This window comes from Anomalospiza imberbis, chromosome 16 (genome assembly GCF_031753505.1).
Source record: "Anomalospiza imberbis isolate Cuckoo-Finch-1a 21T00152 chromosome 16, ASM3175350v1, whole genome shotgun sequence".
Lineage (NCBI taxonomy): Eukaryota > Metazoa > Chordata > Aves > Passeriformes > Viduidae > Anomalospiza > Anomalospiza imberbis.
In genome coordinates, this window is record NC_089696.1 from 358,866 (window position 1) to 385,743 (window position 26,878).

The window sequence follows — 26,878 nt, forward strand, 5'->3', positions numbered from 1 at the left end:
TTTTAATGACAGTGCTTCAGAAAGAGTGCTTCCTCAGACACCTATAACTCACTGCACCTGAAACCCACTATTATCTACATTTTGTCCTCATGCCTCAGGGCAGGAACAGCTACTGCTGTCCAACTGTCTGATTATCCACAAGCAGTATTCAGAGCTTGTAAACATTTCAGTTAAGGATCATATCTTGGATATGATATCATATCATATCATATAACCCAACTGACTGCTGAGTTAGTGTTCACAGAATCATGGGATGGCTAGGGTTGAGAAGATCCTTAATGCTCATCTCATTCCACTCTCCTGTGATGGACAAGAATCTTGCACTGCACTCAAAAAAAACGCAAATGCCAGAAGGATGAATATCCCAGCCCAAAACTTAAGAGAAGTTGTCATCAACACTGGAACATTAAAACCAAGGACCCTCCTCTCATCCCAGATGCCTGTAGCCCTCTGCACACAGAGCATGGAATTTATCCAAACTCATCCTCTGTAATGCCTCACTGACAGTTCCAAGCTTGAGCAATGATTGAAGTACTCTCAGGATTACCAGTTTTCAGATTACTTGATTTCAGCAGCTCTGAGTTTCTAATGTTCTGAGGAACACATACTTCCTTAATGCCCCAAGACAGTTCTGACAGGCTTTAAAAAATACCACATAACATTCTGTTACCAAGAAAGGTTTTATTCTTTTTGCCAGTAGCTTTGTTAATTGCACAAAAAAAGTCTTTGCCATTTAAACATTTTCACACATCCTATTCTGAATGACAAATGTTAATTAAAAACAAGGCAGGAAAATAAAAATTCACAACCTTAATGAACTATGGGATCTATCATCGAGGAAAAAGGAAACTGATTTTCTTACAAGCTTTTCACAAGTGTCACATTTTCTCTTTAAAAAGGAGGGAGTCAAAAAAAAAGCAAACTTCTAAAACAAATCTTCATAAAAAGAAACTTTACAGAATTGTCAACAATATTAGGACAACATTTAACTAGCCAGTTTTATTAGAGCATCTCTCAATCCACTGCTTTCCCCACTTCCCTCCCCCAAATCTCAGGCCTAGGAACAGACTCAAATCCACGTTCAGAGGCTACAGACATAAATACAAGAATGTGAGTGAGAATGACAGCAATCTCAACTGGCATCTGGAACAGTCTGGATTCCCCCATTTCCATCCCTTCTCTTCACAGCCACATCAGAGCTCTTTGGTCTCCTCCTGCTCCTCCTGGGCACACCTGTGAGCGTACAGCTGACCAGGCAGCACTGCAGCCACTCTACAGCCACCCACAATGGCGGAAAGCTGCAGTCAGACCCTTCCAGGAAAAATTACAGTGTTCAACTAGTCCACATCTGCCACTCACACAGAAATAACCATCTCCATTTTGGGAACTACAGTATTTCTAGAAACAAACCCTGCAGCCGTGAGCTGCCTTGGGACTGGTCCTTTGAATTCATTATGAAATACCTGTCACAGGACTTGAGAGCTCCTTTGGCATTCTCTCTGTATCCAGAGGCACCACAAACTAACAAAGAGCCTTCCATTACCTTTGCTCACACCCATTCACCGTCACTCTGGCCCAAGAGGGCAGGGACAGGTGGGAGATGCCACTAAATTGGCTCAGCACAGTTCACTCTCAACTGCACATGGGACAGTACCTCCTTCTTCCTCCTGAAAGATTTTTCCCTTTAGGCTCATTTCCTGCCTCCAAATCCACAACTTCCCTCAGATGCCCACAATACATAATTTGTATGAGAGATTTTTTTTACTGTAGCATGTTTAACAAAGGACTTCAGATGCTAACTGTGGAGTTCTGGGTGGAGAAGAACAGCATGCCAAAGCAGGTCAATGGCTAACTATCCTGGCAATTTTACATGCCTTTAATGTGAATACCTACATACAGAATGGCAGTGGCATTGCCAAAGGAACACAGGTGTAGAACTACCATCGCCCACACACAGTGGCCAACAGGCAGTGAGGTCTGACAGCTCTGTTGCCAGATGTTCACTACAGGATATAAGTAATGCAGAATACAGCATTAGCCCACAAGGAACAGTCATCATAGGACATGAAATACTCAAAGTAACATTTACAGCATAAGGCATTAGATGTTTTGATTCAAAATGAGTATATGACGCTTTCTTTCTTAACAAGGTGTCCCTGAACCATACACACATGCTGCACAAAGCAAGACTGGTAAGAAATCCTAATCCAGGGGAAATTTACTTACACAACCATTAAGTTCCTAGAAAAAAAAAAAATAAGGTGGCAGGAGCAGATGTCAGAAACACAACCTAACTTGAATCTGTCTTCTTTTCTTTCAGAATTCCAGCCCAAGGGAGGAAGGAGATTGTATCACTTGAGAAGTGATTTTGGCCAAAGTTTCTCACTGGCATTTTTCTAACACTTGAATTTAAAATGCAAGAACACTCCCAAAAGGCTAATACTGAGAACTGAAAAAAAAAAAAAAAAAAACCCAAACAAACCAAAAACCAAGCCACACTCCATGCATTTTTTGTGACAGGCATCCTTTGGACTCTGAGTTGCTCTGCTACCTACACTGAGAGCATCTCTGATCTCTAGCCTTGGCATCTGCAGTTCATGTTGCACATCTCTAGACTAAAGTTCAGCAGTGGTCTTAGCCTGCCCAGTCTCAGTTACTGGTATTTCTAGAAGTTGGTATCTGGCCATAAGCAGAGTTCACAGATACAGGGAGAAAGCTTATGCCATGCTATCTTGTACCGAAAATAGTAACACTAAGAACATGTATGGAAAATCTGACATGTATAAAGGTCACTAGTCAGTACACAAAAGTATCCCTGTGAGGTAGGTAACTATCACCCACCTTTATAGATGGGCAAACAGGCTGAGAGATGTGACAACCATGCAAAGGCCAGAGAGCGTGGAAAGGAGCTCAGGAATCTCAATCTCTTGGATCATTCTTCTCTCCCCTTTCAGACTCACCACTCTGCTTGTGACACTGCTGCAATCCAAGACACCTTTGTAATTATTGACTACAAGGGTTAAAAAAAACCAAACAAGTAGTAACATAACATAAGCTAAAGCCAGGAACAAGTAAAATCTCTAGCCCAGTTATATAGGCACTATGTTTCTCTTGCAGTTTTCTATGCAAACGTGTTACTTTCCAATGATGTTTTGGATGGGCTATGATAAACCTTTCAGGAGCCTCACTGACATAGGCATTCTCCTATTTTCAGTACAGTTTGTATTCCCTAAGTGGTAGTTGTCTGTACGGGGGAAGACATGGATGCAATGTGTTGTCTTTAACAGTACAGGAATTCCTCCATCAAGGTGAGGAAGTCTAAAAAGAAACTGAAGCAAGACAGTGTTGCACTCAACTCCCCTTACCCTCTGGAACTGCCCTTCTCCTCCATGGGAGGTGCTTTGTTCTCTATAACAGTGGCTAATTAGCAGGAATGCTCCTCACCTTACTTGGGACCAAGGACTCGAGTGATATTCACATGTAGATGGGATGTATGTCACCCTGTCCCCTTGATGCAGAGAGTCCAACACTTGAATTATTTCACAGCAAAGAAGAAAAGGGATTGTTAGAAATGGCATCTTGGACTAGCAAACAAAGAGGAAAATTAAAGCAGCCAAGCAGCAGATTTCTGGCACAGTTGCCTCAGAGCTTCTGAACAATTGCCGCTGTTTCGTCTCATGACTGTCAGTGCATGGCATGGATTTTTCTAATTAGACTGCAACAATCCGAGCCCCCTCCTCCCCTCTCCTGCCACAGTGGAAGGCTCATCACAGCAGGTCTCAAAGTTTGTGTATAAAAGGAAATGGAAAGACAGAGATGGACTGGTCCAGAGTTAAAACCCAGTATCATAATAATATTAATCAATCATCATTGTATGAACAGTAAGAAGGGTGCGGCCTAATGGATGTAGGCCCTGTACACTGCGGACATGTCGTTGTCAGATTGGTCCAATGCTTTTGCTCGTTTATAGACCTAAAGAGAAATCAGAAAAGGATCAGAGCCTGCTATTGTGTGAAGCCTCTTCCCAGAATAAAAACTCCTTTGCTGACCACTGCAACCAGAGAACTGCATAGTATGTCAAATAATCCAAGTGCAGATCAGAAAATGCCAGGTCTTTCTGTGTTTCCTGATGTAACATTCTAAGGGTCTCTACAATCAAAACAAATCAAATGCCACCCTAGTCAAAAAATATTTCAATCGCTGTTCCCTCATCTTAGAGATTACATAATTCTTTGATCTGTGTCTCTGGTTGACAAATGGCTCTGTTGAATAAATACTGAAGAACACATCTGAACACTGAACAACTCTTACCTCGTTGGCAGCAGCGGCCATGGGAGTTGGGTGGTTGACAGAATCGCCCAGTGCAATAGCTAATCTAAGATCCTTCTGGATGTATTTCAGGTAGAAATCAGGTTTAAAGTTTCCTTGCAAGATATCTGTGGAGAGGAACCCATGCAAAATTCAACATGACAAAAGTAAGCCAAGCCCACTCTGCAGGGGGCTGCAATTTAACACCAATCTCTCTTTCCAGTGCTGATCACTACTTTTAGCTCTCCTGTTTTTCTACTCTCTATCTTCATCTGGCCACAGCAGATTGATGTCACTAGTGCCCACTGACAAAGTGAGCTCAGATTTCTAAGCAGCTTGCCCTCCATTTCACTTGTTACCCTACCCCAATGAAATCCTGACTTATGCCCTAAGCAGTCCTAACTCAGATTCTCAGAAGTCCTAGCTATGAAGGGGAAGGAATAGGAACTCAGCTCTTCATTTCCAGAATGCTTAAAAATAACCATTATCCCAGGCCGATGAAGATTATATTGTTATTTTCTACCTTCTGCCACTATGTGAAAAGCTGCTAGATTGTAAAAATGACTTGTAAAAAAACAATGTAAGAGAACTTTACTTTGGCACTTCTGGTCCAGGAAGATGCTGGCAAGTTGTCCCTGATTGAGGATATCCAGAAGGGTCTGCTGGGACTGGCCAGTCACTTGAGCCAAAGTCAGTCCTTCTGCTATTGTTGCCATGAAGCTGCCTTGGACCATGTTCACAATCAGCATCATCTTGGCAGCATTGCCTACTTCACCTGGGAGCGAGACACACCATTTGGATTCCTCCAGAAAAGAAGTAACAGCCCTGCTTCCCCAGCCCACACAGCAGTAACACTGCTAGACTTCTGTCATCAAGCACTTGGCAGCTCTCCCTTGCCCTGAAAGACTTCAGAAAATACTCCCATTTTCCAAACACTCAAATGAATGGAGAAATAATAAGAAAATATGATTTAAAACCAAAAGTATCACAGATCCTCCAAAATGAGCCAGCATTTAAAAAGGAAACCTTAGCCCGCAGGCTCTGAAACTGGCCAAGTTCCAGAGCAGCAAGCTAATTTCCCGCACTGCCCACAGAGAAAAGATAAAGATGACATATACATCTCAGACTCCTTGCTGAAATTCCCAGTCCTTCCACTAAGAAACTGCTATCAGGCTCTCCATGTTTCAATTACCTAGGAAAAAAGAGGTCTTCCCCATGGCTTGGAAACAGCTGCTGCAGTCCTCATATAAACCCCTGTCGCCAGCAGCCAGGATCACAAGCATTCCATCATTAGAGAGCTGCTGGTTTCCTGAGACTGGTGCTTCCAGAAAGCGACCACCTCGGGACACTATCACCTGGGAGAAGAGCATCTCTGGTTAGCTGTGCATGAACAGCAGCAGGAACATAATTTAGGACATTTCTGCCACTAAGGACAGAATTTTAAAGCAGGAAAAATAGCTCCAACAGGAGAGGAAAGCACTATTGTGCTGTATCCTACAAAGTGTGATTAAGACCAAAAGCTGACCTCACACTCCAGGCAAGACCCTCCTCCACCCATCACTACTGTGGATGTTTTAAGCAGCTGAACTGCATGCTTTAGTCATGGCACCCTATACTGGCCAAGGGATCAATGCTGAAGGTGTACATGTGGCATAAGAATTCTAGAAGATTGATCATTATATTTTCCCCTCTTTCCCACAGAGGAAAGGCCTTTGACTGATCTCTTCAGCCAGATGTTTACTAATGTGGGTGATTTGCATTCTCCAAATTAATGTTACACACTAGTGCATCAACAACAGGTCTACTTAAAACTTCACCAAAACCAGTTCCCCTCCCTTGTAAAACCACACACGCTGCCTTAGGGCAGTGGGGAACAATCAAGATGCCAAAAAAGAAATCGCAGATACCACAGCAGAAGTAATCAGAACACTTGTACAGAAATCCTGTAATAATATTTCTATGGAATGAAATGTGAAGGCATTCATTTTCCCCAACAAGAGCATTTAAACTAGGCAGATTATACATTTCATCAATCATTAATCCAGACAGAGTTTTACCCTCCAGTTTGCTACAGAATACCAACCTATCTACAAATAGTTCTTAGGGGATCAAAATTTGGCTATCTGGTTGCACTGGCGTCAGGTAACAGATCTGCCAAATATACAACTTTGCTGGTATCACCAGGGAACATCTAACCCAACACTGTTTGCTGGTTAAGACTTGACAAGTTGTCTTGTTTGTCTGGAACTTGAGACTCTCCCAGAGACCTCTAAAAGCAGTTTTATTACCAACAGAAACTGAAGAACTGCTGCTGAATGAACACCTGCTGCTGTAAAGAGGCTCAGTTCAGTGATTACCTGGGCCAGCTCTGTGACTGTATCTGCATCCACCGTGGACATATCCACATAACACTTCCCTGGGCGAATCCCCTGCAATACTCCACTTGGACCAAGCACCAGCTGTGGAGAACAGAAAAGTGGTAAAGCAATAGGGTGTCTGCAGAGAAACCCCACTTCTGCAGGAGTCCAGCTGAGCCTGGCACTACATTACAGCAGCAGACCCCCAGAGGGCTATCAGAACCTGCCCTCAAAGACTTAATTTTTAAAATGCTTAATTTTTGTTGGGACATTTATTTTTACACAGATGCACTGCTCAGGATGTACAATGACCCAGGCTACTGTGGTCAGCAGGAATCAGAACTGGCATTCAGTGACTGCCATCTCATAGTCCAACCAGTGGAGGTAAAATAAGAGCTAATACTTACATCCTTTGCTGCTTTTGGATCTGATACACAGGCAAACGTGATGTCACAGGTAGAGACTACTTCAGCAGGGGTTCTTCCCAGCCGTGCACCCTCCTGGATGAACAAATCACACTGCAAAAGGCACAAATCCAAAGGTAAGACAAATTAAATGCAGAGGAAATGGATTCTTTGCATTTTGTGTAAAAACTCCACTGCTGGACACAACTCCAAAGGAGACAGGCATGTTAATTACACGACAGCTTCATCATCTTCTGCTGCTTTGTCTACACAAATGTGCGTGACTCTTTTGCAGCTTTTCTGAAGAACAGGTGAAGAACTTTGAAAGAAAGACACAATGAAACAAAAACTCTAAGGTAAAATGTTAAGAATGTTGTGGGTTTGACAAGAAATTATTAAGGAAAAAAGGAAGATTTAGGGAAAAAGATTGGTTGAAACACATAGCAACATGTGTTACTGGATAGTAACAGGAATATACACATCTGAGATGAGTGTGTTTCAGAGGGCTGCTGCTTCAAAATCGTAGCTCCTTCTTACCCTTTCCCCTCATACCAGCCATGTTTTGCTTTTGAAAAAAATAAATCTTTTAATCCCCTTTTAACAAAGTAACCACAGTGCCCTTCCTGCTTTGCTATTCCACAGCATCTGACAAGTACCACATCTCTCCCAGCTACCCACTTTTCTTCCTCCACTACAAAGAGTAACACTGTCTAGTATATAAGTGCCATGCAATATAAGCTCCATTTTCATTTTGAATACTCCTATAAAGCCCTTCTCTATCCTGGTCTCATGACACAGCAGGTCTTTGACAGAACACTTGTTACCACATGACTAGCACAATAGATGCAGACTAACCTGCAGCTGAGCAGTGCATCTTACCATGCCTCAATCTCCTGGGATAACTCCCTGCACCTGGCCTTTTTGGCACAATACATTGCATGGCTATTCACATCAGCAGTATTTTCAGAGGCATGTTACATCCCGGTCTTCAACACATATAAGGGTGTAATATACAAGGGTGTAATTTGTCTGACAACTCTCCCCTCTCATACAAAAAGGCAGCGGGGTGAGACTGCTGACATTAGAGTGACCACACTGGAACAGACCACAGCTGCACCTAGTGACACATGCCCACCAACAAGCACGTAGGAAACAGGACAAAACAAGGTGGCAAGCATATCCTTGTCTTTCTTTGGCATCCCCTCCCAGACACCACTGACAGATGATTCCATGAGATACAGGGGGTAACTGAATGTTTAGGAGAGGTTTAACCACATGCCTACCTTCTCAGCAGTCCGGTTCCAGACAGTGACAGTGTGACCCATCTTTAGTAAGTTGGAGACAATGCCACTTCCCATCAGACCAAGGCCCAGAAATCCTATCCTGAGGGTATAGATAAACATTAATGAAAGAGAAAGCAATCTGTGTTAAGTTTCTCATGATGCTGGAAATGATGAAGAGCAAACTGGAGCATGACCAGCACAAAAAAATACCCAAAAAACATGTTCTACTGCAACCACAGCTACAATGGACAAATACTGAGCTTTAAAAGCAAGCTGGAATTTATTTTGCTTACCAAGCATCCCTAACAATTTCCTGAAGGAAGTCTTTAGCCTATTTCACAAGATCACCTAAATATTAAAGACTAGATGGTCTGGTTCTTTTTGTTTGTTTAGGGTGGATTGTTTGTGTGTGGTTTTTTGCTTACTAAAATTGCTGCTCATGTGCCTTCTGTTGATAGTCATTGCCTTACTGAAGTTAAAGAGAACATTTAGATATGAGCAGGTGCTTTTCTAATCATTAATCTTCTGACTTTAAAACTAAGTCACACATGCAATGTTTGCTTGTATAATTGAATGACACATTAGTATCCAAGTTTTAATAAAGCCTAGCAAAGACTACTGTGCTAAGCATCATGCCAGACTAAAGACCTAGTCCCTGTTCTACAGCTGCCATTTCAGACACAGGAAGAAAGAAAGTATTAGGCCAGTACAGGTCACCATCAGTCCCAGAAAACAGCCTTCCCCTCCTCCCGCAAGCTGGAAAGAATTTTGCTCCCTCCATTCAAAAAAGAGACAATATGCCACCAAGTCCCTACAATCACCTGCAACAGGAATTCCTTTTGCAGATACTGCTGCAAAAACCCTTTTACCCATCATGCAGCTTCCCACAGTTTTCAAAAAGATTCTGAAGCATTCAGTTACATCCAAGGTAACATCACAACAAAATCTACCTGGCAAATCCAATAGTTAATCCTGCAGAATTAGCCACAGTACAGCAGCACTGTGGCTTTCACAAGCCACCTGTCCTCTCCCAGCTAGCCATGCTGCCTTTTCTCTTTCTGCCCTTAGACAGGGCAGAGCAAATCACCACAGGCTCTTTACATGGCCCAAATAAGGTCTACCTATTTTCAAGTCTCAAAACCAGCAGAGATATTCCTTCCTTCACAACCCACCTCTGAGATGCACTTTCCTGAGAGACTGCTTTACCTGAACAGCTTCATTGTTATTTTTGTTCACCTGCAGTACAAGTGAGAACTGACATTGCATGTGAACTGCCCCAACAGCAAACAGCAAGAGTGGCCTGAACTCAATTTGAACAGAGCAGAAGTTACAGAGGAAGCTCAAGTTAGCCTTCTCTCACTCTATAAAGAGAACAGGGGTGTTAGGAGAAACCAGAAAGCTCATGTGCTACACAGCAAAGTTCTTGTGATGGGAGAACACACCTCCCTCTTCGTCTTCTGCATGCTCAGGAGAGTGATTAAAGGACCCCAGTCAAATATTCCAGCCAGGCACTACTGGAGACAGATCCCCTTTTATCTTCCTACCTCATGTGACACTGAGGTATACTGCTGCTAACATCCTGCAGTGAGACCTACTGAAAAAGGCAACTAAAGAAACACTGTGAATTGCAGATGCATCCAGGACAGAACTTACTCTGAATTTTGTATTGCACAGCCCTCTTTGTTTTTAGCTACCTCTCTCCCACCTTGTCCCCCAAACAATTTCACACAAGGACAGAAGGAATGTGCAGTTAAAGGGAAATGTTAGGTTTATTCATTCTCAGTGACAGGCTGGAGAGTGGCTGCATGTGTGAGCTGGGAAGGAAATGGCTGAAGTGTTTTGGAGATCTTACTTTTTGTCTGTAGGTGTGATGCTGCCATTGACTGCTGTGCTGTCTGCTGCCTGGATGGAGGTGGATCCCGTCTCCTGAGGGAGTGGAGTGGGGTGGAGGGAGGTGGCGGGGGAAGAGAGAAGGGATAAAAAAATAATAATAAAAACAATTTAATGCACAGCTCTGGAAGGACTGCAAGGCCTCATAACAATAAACATCCATCAAAATGAAGATTTGCTTTACCTCTTCACAAACCTTCAGCTTCTTTGTGATGGCTTGATAGCAGACAGCTGGCTGTATGGAGAAAACAAAGCGCTCAGGGGAAGGACAGTGCTGATTTACTCTGCTAAGCAAACCAACTATATCCTTATTCCCCAGACACAGGCAGCTTGCCCACCCACTACCACCTTCAAACCAGGACAACTCTGGGGCTTCCCTCAAGGGAAGAAAATAAAACCTAAAATATACGGCAAGATATTAAGATCGTTCTTTCCCACCCTGCCCCAGCAATTCAGCCTGTCTTCTAACAGAGGCACCGCAAACTCCCTTCTGTAGTTCCTATAACAGGCTCTTCTGGAGGCACCAGAACCTGGGCCATCCCTACTCCTACATTTAGCTCTCTGAAGCCTGCCATGAAGCCTCACATCTATGCTCACTATGTCTCTGCAGCTGTGGAACCAAAACCTTCTGGTTAATATGAGAAGGCATGTAGAAGGCGTTCTACAAATGCTAAGGCAAAGGCTGCTCCTCCCCATGCTGCTTACTGTGAGCTTGTCTAGATAACACTGTTAGCAGCTCTTAATCCTTCTGGCTCTGCCCAGATCCTTAGCAAGATATAAATTCTTTTATGCTTAATTTGATCTTTCCTTTCCCTCCTGATGTTCAGTGCTGAATATAAAATCCTGCAAGGCTTCTGACTCTCGGGAGATAAACAGGCTGTATTTTACACAGAACTTTTCTGGTCCTGGAAGTTCTCTTGCAACATTCAGTGAATTGGCAAGCCTATCCAGATGAAGAAACTGACAAGACAACCAACAAAACCAATCAAACAACAGTATTTTTGAACACAAAAAAGGCTTTTCCTGTCCATCCTGTTCATTCTACACAATTTATTACATCAGATCTGTCAAAAACAGTGCTAGATAATCTTGAATTACTAAAAACTATTCACTGTACTTAATGCTAAATCACTCTAAATCTTAAGGCTTAGAAGTACTTCAACTAATCTAACTGCCGCTCCCTAAAGAACAGAATTCTGGAGCTCTTTATGCATACTCCTTGTATTCAGTTCCAGCAAAGGCTAGAACTCCAAGCTACCCAGCAGTATCATCTCATCTTCCAAATCCTTACCTTCTCTGTCTGGCTCAGCAGGAAGTGATGAAAGTGTGGATCACTGTCCTTCAAAGGCTACAAAGAGAGAAAGTACAGCCTCAAAAATAAATCCAGAGAGTCACCGAGTTACCACAGCACAATTTCCTTGCTGTCCTAAGCTGCATGAGTGCAATAGCATAAGGCGGAAAATATAAAATGTATCAACTGTCACAAGGAACCTGTTTCAATTAAGTAGTTTACATTTTGTTTCTGTCTCAAAACCAAAGCCATTCAAACGAAATCACTCATTTTTGGACATCTGTAGGAAAACCAAAGAAGTATACAAGCAACGTTAACATGGGAGGAAGAAAATTCATCTTCCGCTTCTTCCTCTCCAAAGCAAATGAAAACAATTATTTTCCAGCTTCTAAGTAATTCCATAAAACAGCATTCTGGGAATTGACTGGAGATAAGCAAACCCATCCTAAGAGCAACAAGGAATGCAGGCCCAGATCCCTCATCTCCCCAGCGGGCATCATACATATTAGCCTGGAATCACATTGCTCTTACTCTGGCTTTACTGATCACTCATTTATTCAAGAAAATCAAAAGGCTTTCAAAAGCTGCTTTGTGAAGGAAATCAAATGTAAGCACCCCATGTGATAGTATTCAGACAGGGAGAGACTATCCACATCAGCTCCACTTCTGGGAAGTCAGTCCCAGAAATGCTTTTGAAACAAGAAGTATAAATATTAGTACAGCAAGTTTAGTGTGAATCTGCAAGTAGTTCTACAGAGACAGAAATCTCATTTTCCAGCATATTTCTGAACTATCTGGGATATTGCTCAGCTTTGTTATACTGCAGCATGTTCTGACACAAGAAGGTAAGAACTCGCTGTTTTACAGCCAGACAAAAGGCTCCAGATTTGCTGCCACAAACTCAAACCCTAGATGTTGTAAAGCTTCTCACCTCGCTCACACTCGGTGGCCATTTAAATCCAGCCACTGTTCCAGTCATCACTCTCTTCACTGTACTTGACTCTGGAATTGTGAGGTCCTGAGAAGACAGAAGGAGGATCAGAAAGAGCTTAAAACCTGGCTCAGGGGCTGGTCACAGCACGATGATCATTTGAGCACACATAAGAGAGCTCTGAAAGCACTACAAAAGCCTTTAATTTCAATCACATGCCTTTCCATGAGCATTCATATTTAAACACAGAGTATTAGCAACACAGGTGAGGTGAGGAAAGCATCAACTGCCAGCAAAGGATTTCAACCAGATTTATGGCTTCTGGAGAGTCCATCATTCATACCTAAGAGGAATCACTGCACTTACGCAATGAGCAAAAAACAAACATGCTTGCTAATGTATTTTCCTCTGGTGGAAGCAAAACGCTTAACAAATGAGTGAAGAATATCATTACAAGCAGAGATCTGAACTCTTTTAATCCTACCCTGTCACAATAGAATAGCCTACCTGTTATCAGGAGAACCTTTAAAGCATAAGGTTGACAGCCACATCTGCTCAAGTTTGCAGAATCCATGAGACAAACTGGTATGTGGGCTGCCCCATCTGCTCCACAGGCCCTGGTTTGTAGCATCACGATAGTACTTAACATACTGGGGCTTTTACTGTTGAGCAGATTAAACTTTCTTTTATTTCTCCAAAACATATAGGTTAAAATAGGTCTTTATGCTATAGGTCATAGACAAACGCTATAGACATCTAGGTTTTTATGCTACATGAAGAGAATGCACAGGACTTCTACATAATACGTGCTGTCTTCCTCTGAAATGAGGGTTCAGAAATGGAGTCACATTATCTCCCCTCCGAAATTACTTCCTGAAAATGCACAATATACCTTAGTGTCCACACAGAAGCACAAGAGAAGAACACTGTTTGCAAAACCAGCCAGACTACGACTCTTGGAGGTCTTGGGAGTGTTAGTACAACAATGCAGACATCATTCTCCAACCTTGTAGTGTCTAGGGAGTGTCCTGCATACTTCAGCCGGTAAAGTGTGGATAAAACCTGCTTTGATATCTATGAAGTTCTGCTGCTCCTTCAAATATATTCATATAAGCTTAAAAATAAGAGTATATGAATGATCATATATGGCCACAGAGCCTTTCTAGACAGAGCACACCTCAGCAAAAACTGGATTCTTTATTTTTATGCATTCTTATTACTTGGAAGCCAGAATTTGGACTGGAACAGAAGAAAAAAAAAAAAACACAAATCCCATCATCATATTAATTCAGGACAACAACATAAATGTTTTCTACTCTAGGGCTAAGAACTTGAGGAATTTATGAGAACCAGGCAAGAAGACAAGATTTTTAAATTATTTCATAGGCTGAAAACCAGGATTAAGGCAGTATTGTTATATTTTCATGGCAATTATTTTGTAATTTTCAAGAAGCTATAAGGCTTACTTTCCTACCTTATCCTGCTAAATTTCCTGGTTTGTGGCCAGGCAGCTGTCACACAGCTGGCCACCACTGTGTGGCAACTTTAAAACCAGTCTGCTTGTCATGTGCCAGTAAAATAATGTCAACTACCACAATTAGCTTACTCAAAGCTCTCTGATGTCCTGAGGTAGATAACACAGTAAAACTTATGTGTGCAATGTGTCAGCACAATCAGAATTCTTCCAGCCATTAGTTTTGATTAATTTTGGAATGAATCTAGCTCAATGCACAGAATCACTTTGCAAGTGAAAAAAAGGTCTTGTGGCTTATTTAAACAGAATTATGTAGAGACACAACATGCTTATAGGAAGACACTTAGAAAAGTGAAAATTATGTTGCCAATGAAGCATTTTCTAGCATCAGTCAAGACAAGTTCTGTAATTATTAGTTTTAATTCATAAATATGCATACATTTCTCCTCTCCTCCAACTTCCCTTAAAAGAAGAAACTGATGGGATCTGTTACACGGCCTAATTTCAAAGACATTGGTGCTAAAAAAGAGCCAGTACTTCTTTAACTCCTTAGGAGTTGGACCTGATGATCCTTGTGTGTCCCTTCCAAATCAGGATATTCTATGATTCTATTCTATGATGCCTTCACAGCTAATATATGAGATGATCAGCTTCATTTTACTACATCAAGAGAGAGTCTGCTGTTCAACCAGCGACGGCCAATCCATTCACAATTCCGGAGAGCAAGGACCAGCATCTTGACTTGCATCCTGACTGAAAGAAAAGACTTGAAGCACATCGTGATCCCCTTGAAGCACAGGTGAGCAAGCACGTTGCCGTATGGTCTTTCAGTTGAGGTCTCCCAGTTGTCTTCACGTGTCATTGTCGATGAAGGATATGACTTGTAATAATCCGCCAAAATTTGGAATAGGAAGAGCTAGACCACAACAGTGAGTTCCATAATAGAAAGGCTAGAACTCTAAATGAGGGTAGACAAAGTGCTGCCACAATATAGAGACATATCAGGGAAGTAGTAGGAATAAAATATTAAGGCTCCTTTATAATGGATGATGGGAACATATCCTGAAGCACAGCAGCTGAAATGAAGACAATTCTTCTGGTGGATTCCCCAGGCTATGAATTTCTTCTTTAAGCTCTAGCCCTTAAAGATATCTCACTCTTTGTGAGTACTGAGGTTGAATTTGAGCAACTACTTATCACCTAATGATATGAAGTAGATGAGATGGGAGAAGTCAGGAGCCAGAAGAAGACCTGTACCTCTTTCCCAATCCTTCCCACACAAAATGAACTTGAGGGATGACAAGACGAAAGAATGGAGTCTCCTAATACAGCTTTCAAAGCCCTCTCAAAGATACAAACAAAGCCACTCACAGCAACTAAGTGATAAAAATCACAGGAATAACCAACAATATGCTTGCAAACGGTATCAGGCAGCCAAATGGTCTAGAAGTAGCAACATGGAAAAGCTTAAAAAAAGGGATACTGAACTGATTCTTCCTGCTGGACTGTTAGTCAAGGTGCCAGTCAGCCCTCAAGTCCAGCTGCCAAGTCCACGGGCACTGGCGGACATGCACAACACAAACCTTCTCATCCTTGGGTGGACGCCCCCGCTTTCGGGGGCTCTGATCCTGGGCTCTTTTCAAGGGTGACTTTGATCCTCTCTCTGACGAGACAGAAGAAACCCTCTTTTTTCCTTCCCCTGTGCCCTTCTTCACCTTTCCTTCAGACAAACTGGCTTTGCGTTTCTCTTCACCAGCAGATTGCTTGCCTCTTTCTTCACTGGAATTACGCCGATTCTTCTCTTCAGTGGAGTTATGGGAAGACGCCTGAGAGATTATAGAATAGAAGATGGTAAGGAAAGAAGAGAAGAGATGGAATGATTTTCATGCAAAACCAAGGATGTGAAGGACCCTGTGCTGATTACTATCAAGTAAAACAACAGCTCGGTAACTTGAAAACTATGTATCTGTTAGACCTTTGGAGTTGGTGAGTGAAGTTCCTGGTTAGTTCTCCTGGAAAAACACATCAGTTTAAGTAAGCACGTAACAGAACAGGCCACCTGAAGACTTGCCAGGACTGTGTACACTTCCAACATACTAAAGACAAGATTAGTAGATACCAAATTCTAAAGACTGATTTATAAAATCATCACAAGTAGATCAGTTTCAGTTTCTTCATCATTTAATAATCCAATAATCACTTTTCCCCACCAAACAAGATTTAATGGGGAAGAAGAGTGGATAGGAAATAAACCCCAAAAACCAAAGGAAGGAAAACACAATCCTCCTCAACCTGCCAGAGGCAACAAACTCCTTTCACAAAACAAGGTATCTAATCATCATTCATGCCAAAACCTGTTTTAATGCACACAGTGAAGAAGAACCCACTCACCTGGTCCTTGCCTTTGGTTTTTCTAAGAAACTCCTCTACAGCATCCACAGCTTGCTGGAAGCGCTTACCCTTGTTAATCTTTATCATTTCCTCTTTGTGAGGGTGATAAGGCTTCAGCTGCTCCACTTTGATCCAAGCACTTGAAACAAAAAAAGAAGCTAGTTATATTCTCCAAACTGCAGCCTTCTCAATGGGATAATCCTCCTGCTTTGAGAAACACACAGCTACACTTTCTTCCCCAGCTCTACTGATGACAACAGTCCAAACTCACTTCCCATCTAGAAACTGAAGGGCTGCCATTACTGAATTCACTGAGCATTTTCTTCTGGCACTTTGTTATTTCTTAAGTTTTATGTCCTCTCATCCTAGCACTGTCCCCCTCTAAGCATTATTCTCTATTGGCAAAACAGCTTTTGGATGTGATCACAGGACACATTTAAAACAATGGCAGCCCAATGACTGCACTTGTTTCACCATGAGGAACACCCACAGTCCCATGCCTCCAGGTAAAGTAGCCAATACCACTAATCTACTTGAGAGGTTGCTGAAAACAAAGTTCACCTAACAATTCTCAGCTATCAATCCTGGTTCAAATATATTGAGCACACAGGTGTCTAAAAAAACTATAGGAAAAAAACGCCAAAATTATGTATTCTCACTATAGAGATAACCACACAGAGTGAATACAAAAGCAACAGCTCATTGCTGTACTTATTTCTGATGTATGCAGGTATTCTGTATGAAAACAATCATTTTGTTTTTGAAAAAAATTATTTCCTTCACCGCTGCTATTTTAAAATAACCTGACTTATGCAGTAGCAGAGTATTAACCTGCAGTCCTATTAAGTCTACAGTCCTTTGAGGAAAATCAAATGACTTCCCTGTTTCCACTCCTGCTAAATAAGACTTCTTGACATTTACCAAATGGTAAAGTCATCAGGTATGGGTGACAATTTCACTTTCCTTTACATAAACAAGCTCTTCTACAGTGAGGTTTAAGGGAATGTCTTTGCTTCCCTTGATGCCTGAATTCCTTGTGGCTGTCAGAGATTAAACCACCTTTCTCCCTCCCCAGATTCAAGCCTAGGTTCATCAACCACACTGTTACAAAGCTACTTCCAGCCTATTGAAAACAGAACTGTGTAAGTTTTGAAAACCCTTCCCACAGTTATTATGGCCGATGGTACTTCTTGGCACACACAGCAAAAATGGGGCAATCATACTTTCACTTGTCCCCAGGTATCTTTATGTTACATAGGCTATCCACAATTATACATTTTAATATTTCCCAGTGCAGTCTAGTTTCTGCAAGTGATTTAAAGGCTGAATTTTCAGACACTATAAGCACCATGTCATATAGTTAAACTGAACATGAAGATTAAAACAACAAAAAATAATAGCAATGTTTTGCTGAATCTTGATTGTTTCTCCTCTCTTCACAAAATAAACTCTATAACTACGTTAAGACCTTTCTCCTTACTGGCAATAGCAATTGTTTGTAAACTGTTTGTAGTCAGGAATCAACTTTAAGAAAGTAGAATGAAACATTTTGGGTCTCATTTGCAGAGACAAGACCTGCTAGAACTGACTGGAAAATGCCAGCATCCTTTCCAAAGAACCCAGTGCTCCTGCATGCAAAGCTGAATCCTTTCACTTTGTTTACATCATTTTTGTAAGAACTGACTTATATTAACAAGTCAAATCATTGCATTCAGACTAGAGTCTGAGTCCAGCAGCTATTCAGGGAATCTCTCACAGCTGCCCAGACATTACTGTGAAACACACCTTAAAATTATCTTACACAGTAATTCCTGCCTGTATGACAAACAATGACAAACATCCCTGTGTACCACAGAGCACCAGCTCATGAGAAGCTTTTCATTACATGTATAAAGGAAACAAAATTTTGGACCACAATATAAAAAAGCAGATTGTTGCAGGACTCAATTTCAAAATAAAAGTAAGTTATCTTCCCTCAAGGCATTCTCGTAGATTTGTGAACATCCTATCACTCCTCACTGCACGTGTTCATTAGCCTTCTTTCTCATTCCTTTTCCTTTGGTATGGAGAAAGCCTGAAGTACACAGCTTTCTGGTTCCTGGCTTCAAAAGTGCATCTTGACATTTGTGATGCACCAGGACAAAGAACTAGAGATCTCAGAGACAAACTAATAAGTGAAAAACAATCTTAAATGCTGCCTCAGTTAAAAATAAACTTAAAAAAACAGGAAAAAAAAACTGGTCTTTTCCTTTCCAGTTTGTTTATGCATCACCTACCTGGACAACCTTCTGTAAGAAATGAGCATATTTTGACACCAATGTCCACAAACCAATTGCATGCAGTATTCCAAGCACTTGAAAACAAAAGAACTTTTCACCAAACAAAATTATTCATGTTTATACACAAGATCTCAATGCCCTCAAGGCTAATGAAGCCCAGTATTTAGATCAGTCTCACGGATATAACATATAAAATAACTACCGTTTCTCTCCTGATTCAGCAATGAATCAATGCACAAGAAAAACATTAGCGATGACACTGATGATGGCACATTTAAGATGAAATTGCATTCCTACTACTGCACAGACACCAGGCATCTGTAAGGAATGGGTTACATGGAAAGTGAAAAGATGTAATAAAAATACCCATTAGCAGTGGCTTTCTCTTTTCACTTCTCCACACTGTTCCTCATCGTCTCCAAAACACCACTCTTAGAAAACCACTGCTCATGTCAAATTCACTTTATAAACATGAACAATAAGCAAAACTTAGAATAAGCAGAGACAAGTATGAAAGTGACCTGCAGCCACACGTAAACAGTGGCATAGAGAGATGCAGAGGCACCAGATTCAAACTCATGGAACAAGCATGGCACAGGCAAGGAGATCTTCAAACACTCACCATTCCAGCCATTTTCTTCCTGTCTACAGATACCAACTCCTAATAATTGCAGAAATGAGATGGAAGAATATTCACCAATCCTCACTTTTTGCAAATATAGCTAGGGGTGGAAAACAGTAGCACTGTATCTCCAAATTTCTATTTACCACAGTCTGGGAAAATTTTTATTGCTTTAGACTGTAGTAATTTAGATGCCCACACTAAATGCTAACACAACCAGTTCCTAAAGTCAAAAGAAAATTGCTTAGTTATTTACAATGCTAGTGTGTGTGAGCATACAACACATCAATACAGATTTCCTTTGTTAAAAGGGAACATCCCAACCCTCATCAATTAAGTAACTCAACTAAACTCTGCAACTTAGTACATAAACTCCTAGGAAAAAATACAAAAATCACTACATCATACTAAAATAAAGGAAGGGATATTTAGAAGAAACCCAGAAGCAGGGTAATACTGAAGGAAATTAGGTTTTTCAAATCTCTGCAATAAAATACCTCCTCAGTAGGAGACAGAAGAGTTTTGTCTGTAGTGATTTTCAGCTATGGCATTGTGCCTGCAGGGATGTTGAACAATATTCCAGCTGGCTCTGCTACAGCAACATAGAGCTCTGCATGGGATAATCTGCCTCACTGAGAAGTACCTGGAACACAAGCTCACCCACTCCATCAGCTCAGCCTATCCCTCCAGACCCTCAGACTACTAAGGTGTGATTCCAACAATTGGCAAATCTAAAGCAAGTGTCTTCTGATGTCAGGAGCTGAAAGAACATTTCAGAAGACTACATCCTGAATTTACTCTCTCCTTGAAAACCAGGGAAAACAGTGGCAAAAGAAAAGGGTAGGTGCTTTCATCCTAACAGGACATGGAAGATGGAAAGGTAATGAGTGCTATGTTAAAATCACTGTGCTTGATGGAAACAGGCTGCCTATTATTACATTTATCTTAGATTGCAAGCTTCCTCCATTGTTTCCTTAATATATAAAATCAGCAAATGCCCCTTGACCCCACCACTTAGTTTCACACTGATGCTACAAAAGGTTGTAAGGAAGAATGCTTCCTGTTAAGACTGTGATATACATGACTTGCAAGTCCATTTGGCTATTAAGGAATACCAAAGGGGTAAGAAAGGTGAATGGCTGTGTTTGTATACACATCGCTGATGGCTGCAGGACTGTCACTAGCATTTCTGTAGAATCACAGTAGAAAGATACCTTCAAAGCAATGATATTTTTAGTTTTAACAAATGTCACAAAGAATTCCTAAGCAGGCCAAAAAATGTAAAACTATTTTTAACTGTATGACACACACCAAGAAAGACTTGCGGGCCAGCCAGTCTATTAGTTTTAACTACTAAAAGCAACAAATCTACATACATAGCAAAACAAAAGTTCTTACTTGATTACTGAACTATCTATGAAGATTTCCTACAACAAGACAGTAGCATGGAAATAAAAGGGGATTTTAAATACTATCTGAGATGCACAGTTAGAAACACAGATAAGAGGTCTAAGTTCCACTTCTAAACTAAATTACAGTTGCTGTTTAGATTCCTGTAATGGATGCTGTTAGATGCTTTTCAAGTCTATGGGCAGGAAACATCAACTGTTCTTGATTTTAGATAAAGAATCATTTTAATGTGACTTACTCTAAGAAGAGACACTCGGAAAAACAACTCCTAGGCAGACTGGAAAAACCTCCTTATCAGTTTGGAGAACAAGGTACTAAAGAGAAATTACATGATTGCCTTAATTGCGAGGCAGACAATCACTTAGAATAGGACATGGATATTACATCGCTACTATGAACATCAGGTGGCTTTCACTGTGGTAAAGCATATATGTACTTCACAGTTTAAACACAAGCAAAATCTGCTTCCAAGGGCAGAGAATCCTTATTGTCCAGAAAACCCTTTCTTTCAGAAGAAACAGGAGAAACTAACATCACCAACACAATTAACACACAGAGTACAGAGCTCCATAGAAAATTTATCAAAAGCCAGGACTTAGAGAACAGTCTGAATTCACTCATGCTCTCACCTCTGTGTCTTGGACCAAAAGAACTCACAGCTTTCCACTTAATCTATTCCCTTAGTCACAGCAGCATTGCAAAGGCCCAGTACACAGTAATATTCAATTTGCAGAAAAAGGAAAATGCATTTCCCCTGTGCTGTATCCTGAGCTAGCCAGAATTTCACAAATCAATTTCACAAACCAAAACTTATACACTACATCAAAACCACTGCCAAACTCAGTGTGTTTTTATTTGCCCCTCTGCTCTGCCCATGCACATCCATTTTTACTTCTTAACATCTTTCTCCTTAACCTTTAGTATGAGAAACCAAAGCCACATGAGTCGGGTGGGAACAATTTGCACCCAGCCTGGAACAGGTGCATTTCTGGCCATAGAAGGCACCCAGGAATCCTCAGAAGAAGACTAAAATAGGGTCTGAGACTGCCTACCTCTCAACAAACTGGCTGGCAACAACTCTCAGAAGTTCATGGGAGGCATTGTACCCAGAAATCAGCATCGCCTTTGCCTTATACACACTGGACAAGAGCCAATGACCAGATCCTCTCCTGTTCAACCTCAAAGGGTAAGGCAGTAATACAAGAGCTGCAGCAATGGATCCATGGTACAGATCCATTGTACAATGTGAACATGGCAGAAAAAGCAAGGTGCTAAAAAAAGAAGCTACATGCTAAACCATCGGTATGGGTAAGTGTGCTCCTCATCACACCTTGAACAGCAACAGCTCCGCACTCTGCTGTTCCTCAGGCTGTTCATAAGATGGTGACATTCTCTCAGTTACCTATTTCCAAGTCCTGTTTATACATACTCCTGAAAAAAGTATTTGCAAAACCCACTAGTTTACTTGTACAAAAGAAGTAAAGCGATTTCCTCTTCATCTTCACATCTGAAATGAAATTGTTAATATTTTACCTGATTTGGCTGATTATGCTCAAACATGAGAAGTTTCTCAAGCAACACACTGGTTAGAACAGCACAGTTCTAACCAGCACATCCTTTTGACATTCCAAGTCAGGACAGAAGAGGCACACAAGCTTCTCTCTATCAACATTATTTGAAAGAAAGGTGATAGTATTTATTTCTATTCAATTTTCAGGTAGGGTATGCCAATCAAAGCAAGCAAATTTCTAATTCTTGATTATCTAGCATGATATGATTAAATTTCACAAGCTGGAGATGTGGGGAAGGGGCTACACAACAACAACCATACTACCTCACTGTGCCGGATGACTGAATTTGCCCCAGCCAGAGCTCTAGAATCTTGTAATAGATCCCGATTATTTTGCAGCTATGAACTCTTCATTTGCAATCATGTTATTAATCTCAGCTACATTATCCAAGACACCTGATCACTTGACTTAATACCAAAAAAAATCTGTATTTGACTCAATAACGTGAAATACAAGAATTGAGAATAAATTGTCAGGACAGAAATAATCCACTTTAACTCAGAATTTATTAGCTCAAATAAACATATTTAATAACACCACCAAAAAATGTTCTCCAGCCTCAAATCAACCTTCACCTGCCTCAAGTTACTAGAGATCCAAACATTCTCATTACTATGTGGCATTCACTACTACTCCATCAAGTTTAGACCTAATTTCTTAATGGAAAAATATTTTTAAGTATTAAGCAAAAATAATTTAACAGTGAAAAATAATTTCCTTAAGAGACATTCATCAAATGGCCTCAGTTCTTGTCACCTTTCTTCCAAAAAGTAAAGGGTTTTTTAGTCTTCCACAGATATTTGCAATTTTCTTCTTTATTCCATTACTTAAGAGCAGAAAATAAAGAGGAAAACTGAAAAATTATCAAAATAATTTTCAGTTTCATGAAATATCCAAGTTCTCATGGGCTTTTTTTACCTAATTTGTAATCATTTAAATCTAAGATTTCGTCTGCATATGAAATCATTAAATTCTGCCTTGCAAAAAGGAAGTCTAAAACAGTTTTGGCTCTTATACTGTGAAGTCTTCGAAAAGGACAGCAAGAATTGTTTTCAGTCAGCATGTAGGACAGTATATTCTTTCACAAATGGCAATTATATAGTTGCTTTTATTCCTCTGGCAGAAAAAAACAAACAAACAAACACACTCTGAGCTGTACCTTTCTCATTACATGCTAAAATCTGACACAGTCATGTCACACCTAAAAGTGGTGAGCTATCATCACAGCAACTCAAATCCTAAACCTAAAGTTAAGTTTTTACACTCTTCATATACCCCAGTGAGCAGTTATAGCATGCAATAATATTTGAATTTATTTTATTGTGTGGTTCAAAGGGAATCCTTTACAATGCTACATTGCACTGTGATATTAGGAAATACTTATTCCACAAAAGATCCACATTATATGGTACAATATTTTCCAGATGAAAACAAGGAGGTACATACTGATCTTCTGTTCCAAAAAACTTCACAAAGAAGCACTTTTTTCCTCGAGGTTTCTTCAGATCTTTAGGTGGGTTAACAATCTAAAGGTGATTAGAAATCATAATTTAAAAGCACATAGTGACAAATGTGATTTTACCACCCAGTGTTCAGCTATTTTTAAAAAAATCTGATTAGGAGGATAACTTGCATTAATAAAATTTTTTTCCACTTAGGTAACTTCAAGAATTTAAATTTTGTCTTTACTCCAAAAATAAATTGCTTATCAACTTTAAAATGTTAGTAAGGAGAAAAGCTATCATTCAGTTACACAGGTGACACCTGTAGAGGAGCCTGGTGTTAACTTGATAATAACCAATAACCAAATGTTTATAGTTGTCAGCCACAATGACTGTTCTTTCACCTGACTCATGCTGTTACTTCAGCATGCTTAGCCCTCATACATCATATAAAAGAAAGGTCTTTCCAAGAAGTAGAAAGAATAGAAATGGCATATAAAATTCCTTTTTAAAAATCTTTCATCCGAAAAAACCCCAACCAAACCAGAAGTAGGATCAAACTACCCCAGGTAATTCTCAAAAACAACAGCTCTAAAACAGTATCTTGAGAAGCCAGACTCCTTATTTCCATTATTTAACACAGCACTGTTAGCCAACTTAATATGGAAGAAAAGAAATTAGTCTTGCAGAAAGTGACAGGGATTAAACAACTAAATTTGGGAAACACAATCAGTTCCAGAGATGGCACTCTGTTGGCTTTTCATTCCATGTGAACTACCAGCTGTTATTGACAGACTGAGATAATATATCAAATAAAGCCCTAAACTAGTTCACACTTTAGATTTGTGGGATAGCTGTTTAAAAAACTAAACCAACAAGAAAACCAGTATTAATCCACAACTGAAATGCTTTCAAGCAAAGCTTTCCCTACACAGAAGGAAAACACAAAAAACCCCACACCCCCAAAAAAAAAAAAACTACAAAACCACAAAGCATGAAAAACTAAGAAAGCAACAATAAATACAAACAAACCTCACCTTCCCTGGCCATGGAGGGTAACGGCCCAGCTTCCCCCTACAGAAAAAAAAAGGAAATTATTAGGCACTAGAACTAAAGAAAAAACTATCCTAATGCCTGCTTTTTCATATTATGTCACAGTTTTCATAATGAGAGAGTTACAATTTGCAGTCAAAACCTTTTGTTCCAGGCAGGACACATGGCTCACATCAGTCTGTTTGACCTTCCTGGACTGTAAGAACTAAAGATAAGAGCAGCAGCAACACTGCCTGCAAGATACAAGAGTAACAGGCACTGCAGCACCATAAGTGTGGAGATTTCTTCACATGGAACTGAAAGAAGCACTGGTGCAGGCAATCAGACCAAAGTTCAGGTTGAGAACGTCTATCTACCTGTCTAGAGCAGGTGGAGAGCAGAGCAGCCACCAACTCCCAGCACAGAAAGCTGAGGTTCTGATTCTCGCAGGAAGGCATTAATAGCAGGATCCCCTCAACAGGTATTCCATTATCGCTTTCTTCAGGTGCTCACCACCACACTAACTGAAAATTTGAAGAGCCATAAAGGGCAGAAAAGCTTACTTTCTACACTTGCAAATGTTTCCATTATGAAAACTAAGCAATACTAGAAACAATCACAGAGGAGGAAGAGACATTAATCTTAGCCCTCAGCTCACCAGCTTTCCTGGTGAGCTTTATCCTTATTTCACCCTTGTCACTGACTTGTGCTGCAGTACTCACAAAACCCCATTAGTAACTGTCTTGCAAGAGACAGGCAAAGAACCTGTGGGGCACAACAACAAAACTTCTCAGCAAGTGGCACTGCAGCCTGCTGAGTTGGCAATGCTGCATAGAAGGTTCAGAAGCCAGGGGCAGGCAGGAACACTGCCAAGATCTGTGACCATGACCATGTCTAATATTCAGTGCTCCCATTCCTGTACTAAGAAAAAACTTCAGCAAACCCTTTCTGCTGTTGCTGTCTGATTGTTAAAGTTCCCTGTGACAGCTCTAGGGACAGTATCCGGCTGTCATGTACAAAACTACAGCAGGATAATCTGCATTCCAGCACTGAGAGCAGAACACTCTCCAAATTCCTAGCTGAAAGAAATATGCTAAAAGTAACTAATCGTTACTTACTTTGCTATATAAATTGGACAACTTCCCAGCACTGTAAATTTTTCAGATGAGAGCTGCAGATGTCCCAGCCTGAAGCACAGGCTTCTTTTTAACTGGGTTATCAGTATAAATGCATGCATTTATTCATGTGCTGGAAATTAGCTACTTCTTTGAGCTCTGGCAGGAGAGCCTAGCCCATCCAGCACAGCAAAACCAGTGCACTTAATCGGTGCTTACAGGGCACGGTGGAATGCTTGCACTTCTCCCAACCAGGAAACACAAAATCACAGCTCTGACTGTCTGAGGGTAAGATCGCAGTGACAAGGGGAAACGGCTTCTGGGGGTTTCCACAGGGACACCCCAACCTGCAACGAAACGCTGGATTGTTGTGTTGCTTCATTAAAGCATTGCCAAGAAACGGTTGCGTGGCTCTCCATAAATACCTTCTATCTCTAACCCTTCTCGCATCCCTCGGGAGCTGAGCCCGTGCTTACAAGGGAACCCCGCAGTGCTCGTCCTTCCGTCCCGCTTCCCTCATCCTTTCATCTAACACAGCTTCCGTCATGAGCCGCCCTCGCCAGCCTCCCCAGTGCCGGCCCGGCTCACAGCCCCGCCCGCCTGCCGCCGGCCCGGTGCCCTGGCTCCGGGCTGCCTCCCGCCGCTCCTCCCACACGGCCCAAGGGACGGCGGCGGCGATACCCGCAACCCAGCGGCGGCCACACCACTGCCCTGCCCTGCCCTGCCAAGCCCCACCCTGCCCACAGCCGCTCTCCGAAGTCACCGCGGGCTGACAGCGCCCAGCGCGGCCCAGCCCGACTCGGCTCCCGCTGCGTCGCTCCCAGGGCCGGCTACAGCGCCGCCTGCGTCTCCGCAGCCGCAGCCTGATTCCGCTAAAGGCGCCCAGCCCGCCATGCTCCGCGGCCGCCGCCCAGTCCGCGCCACCACTCACCACACCAGATCTCCGAGCCTCAGACTCACGGCCGCCATCTTACCGACACAGACCGGCCGCGCCGCGCGGAGGCCGCCGGGAGCGCGGGCAGGGGGGAGGGGGGCGGTGGCCGCGCCCATTGGGCGGGCACATCACGTGGGCAGGCGG

The 26,878-nt window shown here is 41.6% G+C and overlaps 1 protein-coding gene and 1 long non-coding RNA gene across 8 annotated transcripts; one reads left to right on the plus strand and one right to left on the minus strand.

Annotated features, from left to right (window-relative positions):
• Positions 1–661: 661 nt before the first annotated feature.
• On the minus strand, positions 662–26,878 carry GLYR1 (glyoxylate reductase 1 homolog). Of its 7 annotated transcripts, XM_068206360.1 has the most exons (17): positions 26,732–26,815; positions 25,480–25,601; positions 24,691–24,727; positions 23,658–23,737; positions 16,330–16,468; positions 15,522–15,764; positions 12,465–12,551; positions 11,534–11,590; positions 10,427–10,477; positions 10,205–10,278; positions 8,353–8,452; positions 7,073–7,183; positions 6,666–6,767; positions 5,501–5,663; positions 4,904–5,083; positions 4,312–4,436; positions 662–3,972 (listed from the first exon to the last, which is right to left on the minus strand). In XM_068206360.1, exons 2-17 carry the CDS (start codon positions 25,575–25,577, stop codon positions 3,898–3,900), a joined length of 1,722 nt encoding a protein of 573 aa, XP_068062461.1. In that variant the 5' UTR covers positions 25,578–25,601; positions 26,732–26,815; the 3' UTR covers positions 662–3,897. The 7 variants fall into 7 exon arrangements, with proteins under 7 accessions (XP_068062461.1, XP_068062462.1, XP_068062464.1 ...); XM_068206361.1 differs by lacking the exon at positions 25,480–25,601 and having other exon boundaries at positions 26,775–26,878; XM_068206363.1 differs by lacking the exon at positions 25,480–25,601 and having other exon boundaries at positions 15,654–15,764; positions 26,732–26,854.
• Positions 7,102–10,573, plus strand: LOC137483389 (uncharacterized). The gene is made up of 2 exons (XR_011004451.1): positions 7,102–7,206; positions 10,365–10,573. It is a non-coding gene; the product is annotated as an uncharacterized lncRNA (long non-coding RNA).

Excerpts from the sequence above, each read along its gene's own strand:
- GLYR1 (XM_068206359.1), bottom strand. The coding sequence starts at position 26,850 with ATGGGCGCGGCCACCGCCCCCCTCCCCCCTGCCCGCGCTCCCGGCGGC. Across the intron at positions 5,664-6,665 it reads CAGTCACAGAGCTGGCCCAG|GTGATAGTGTCCCGAGGTGG; the intron begins GTAATCACTGAA and ends CTCTTCTCCCAG. Across the intron at positions 4,437-4,903 it reads CCTGGACCAGAAGTGCCAAA|ATATCTTGCAAGGAAACTTT; the intron begins GTAAAGTTCTCT and ends TCCTCTCCACAG.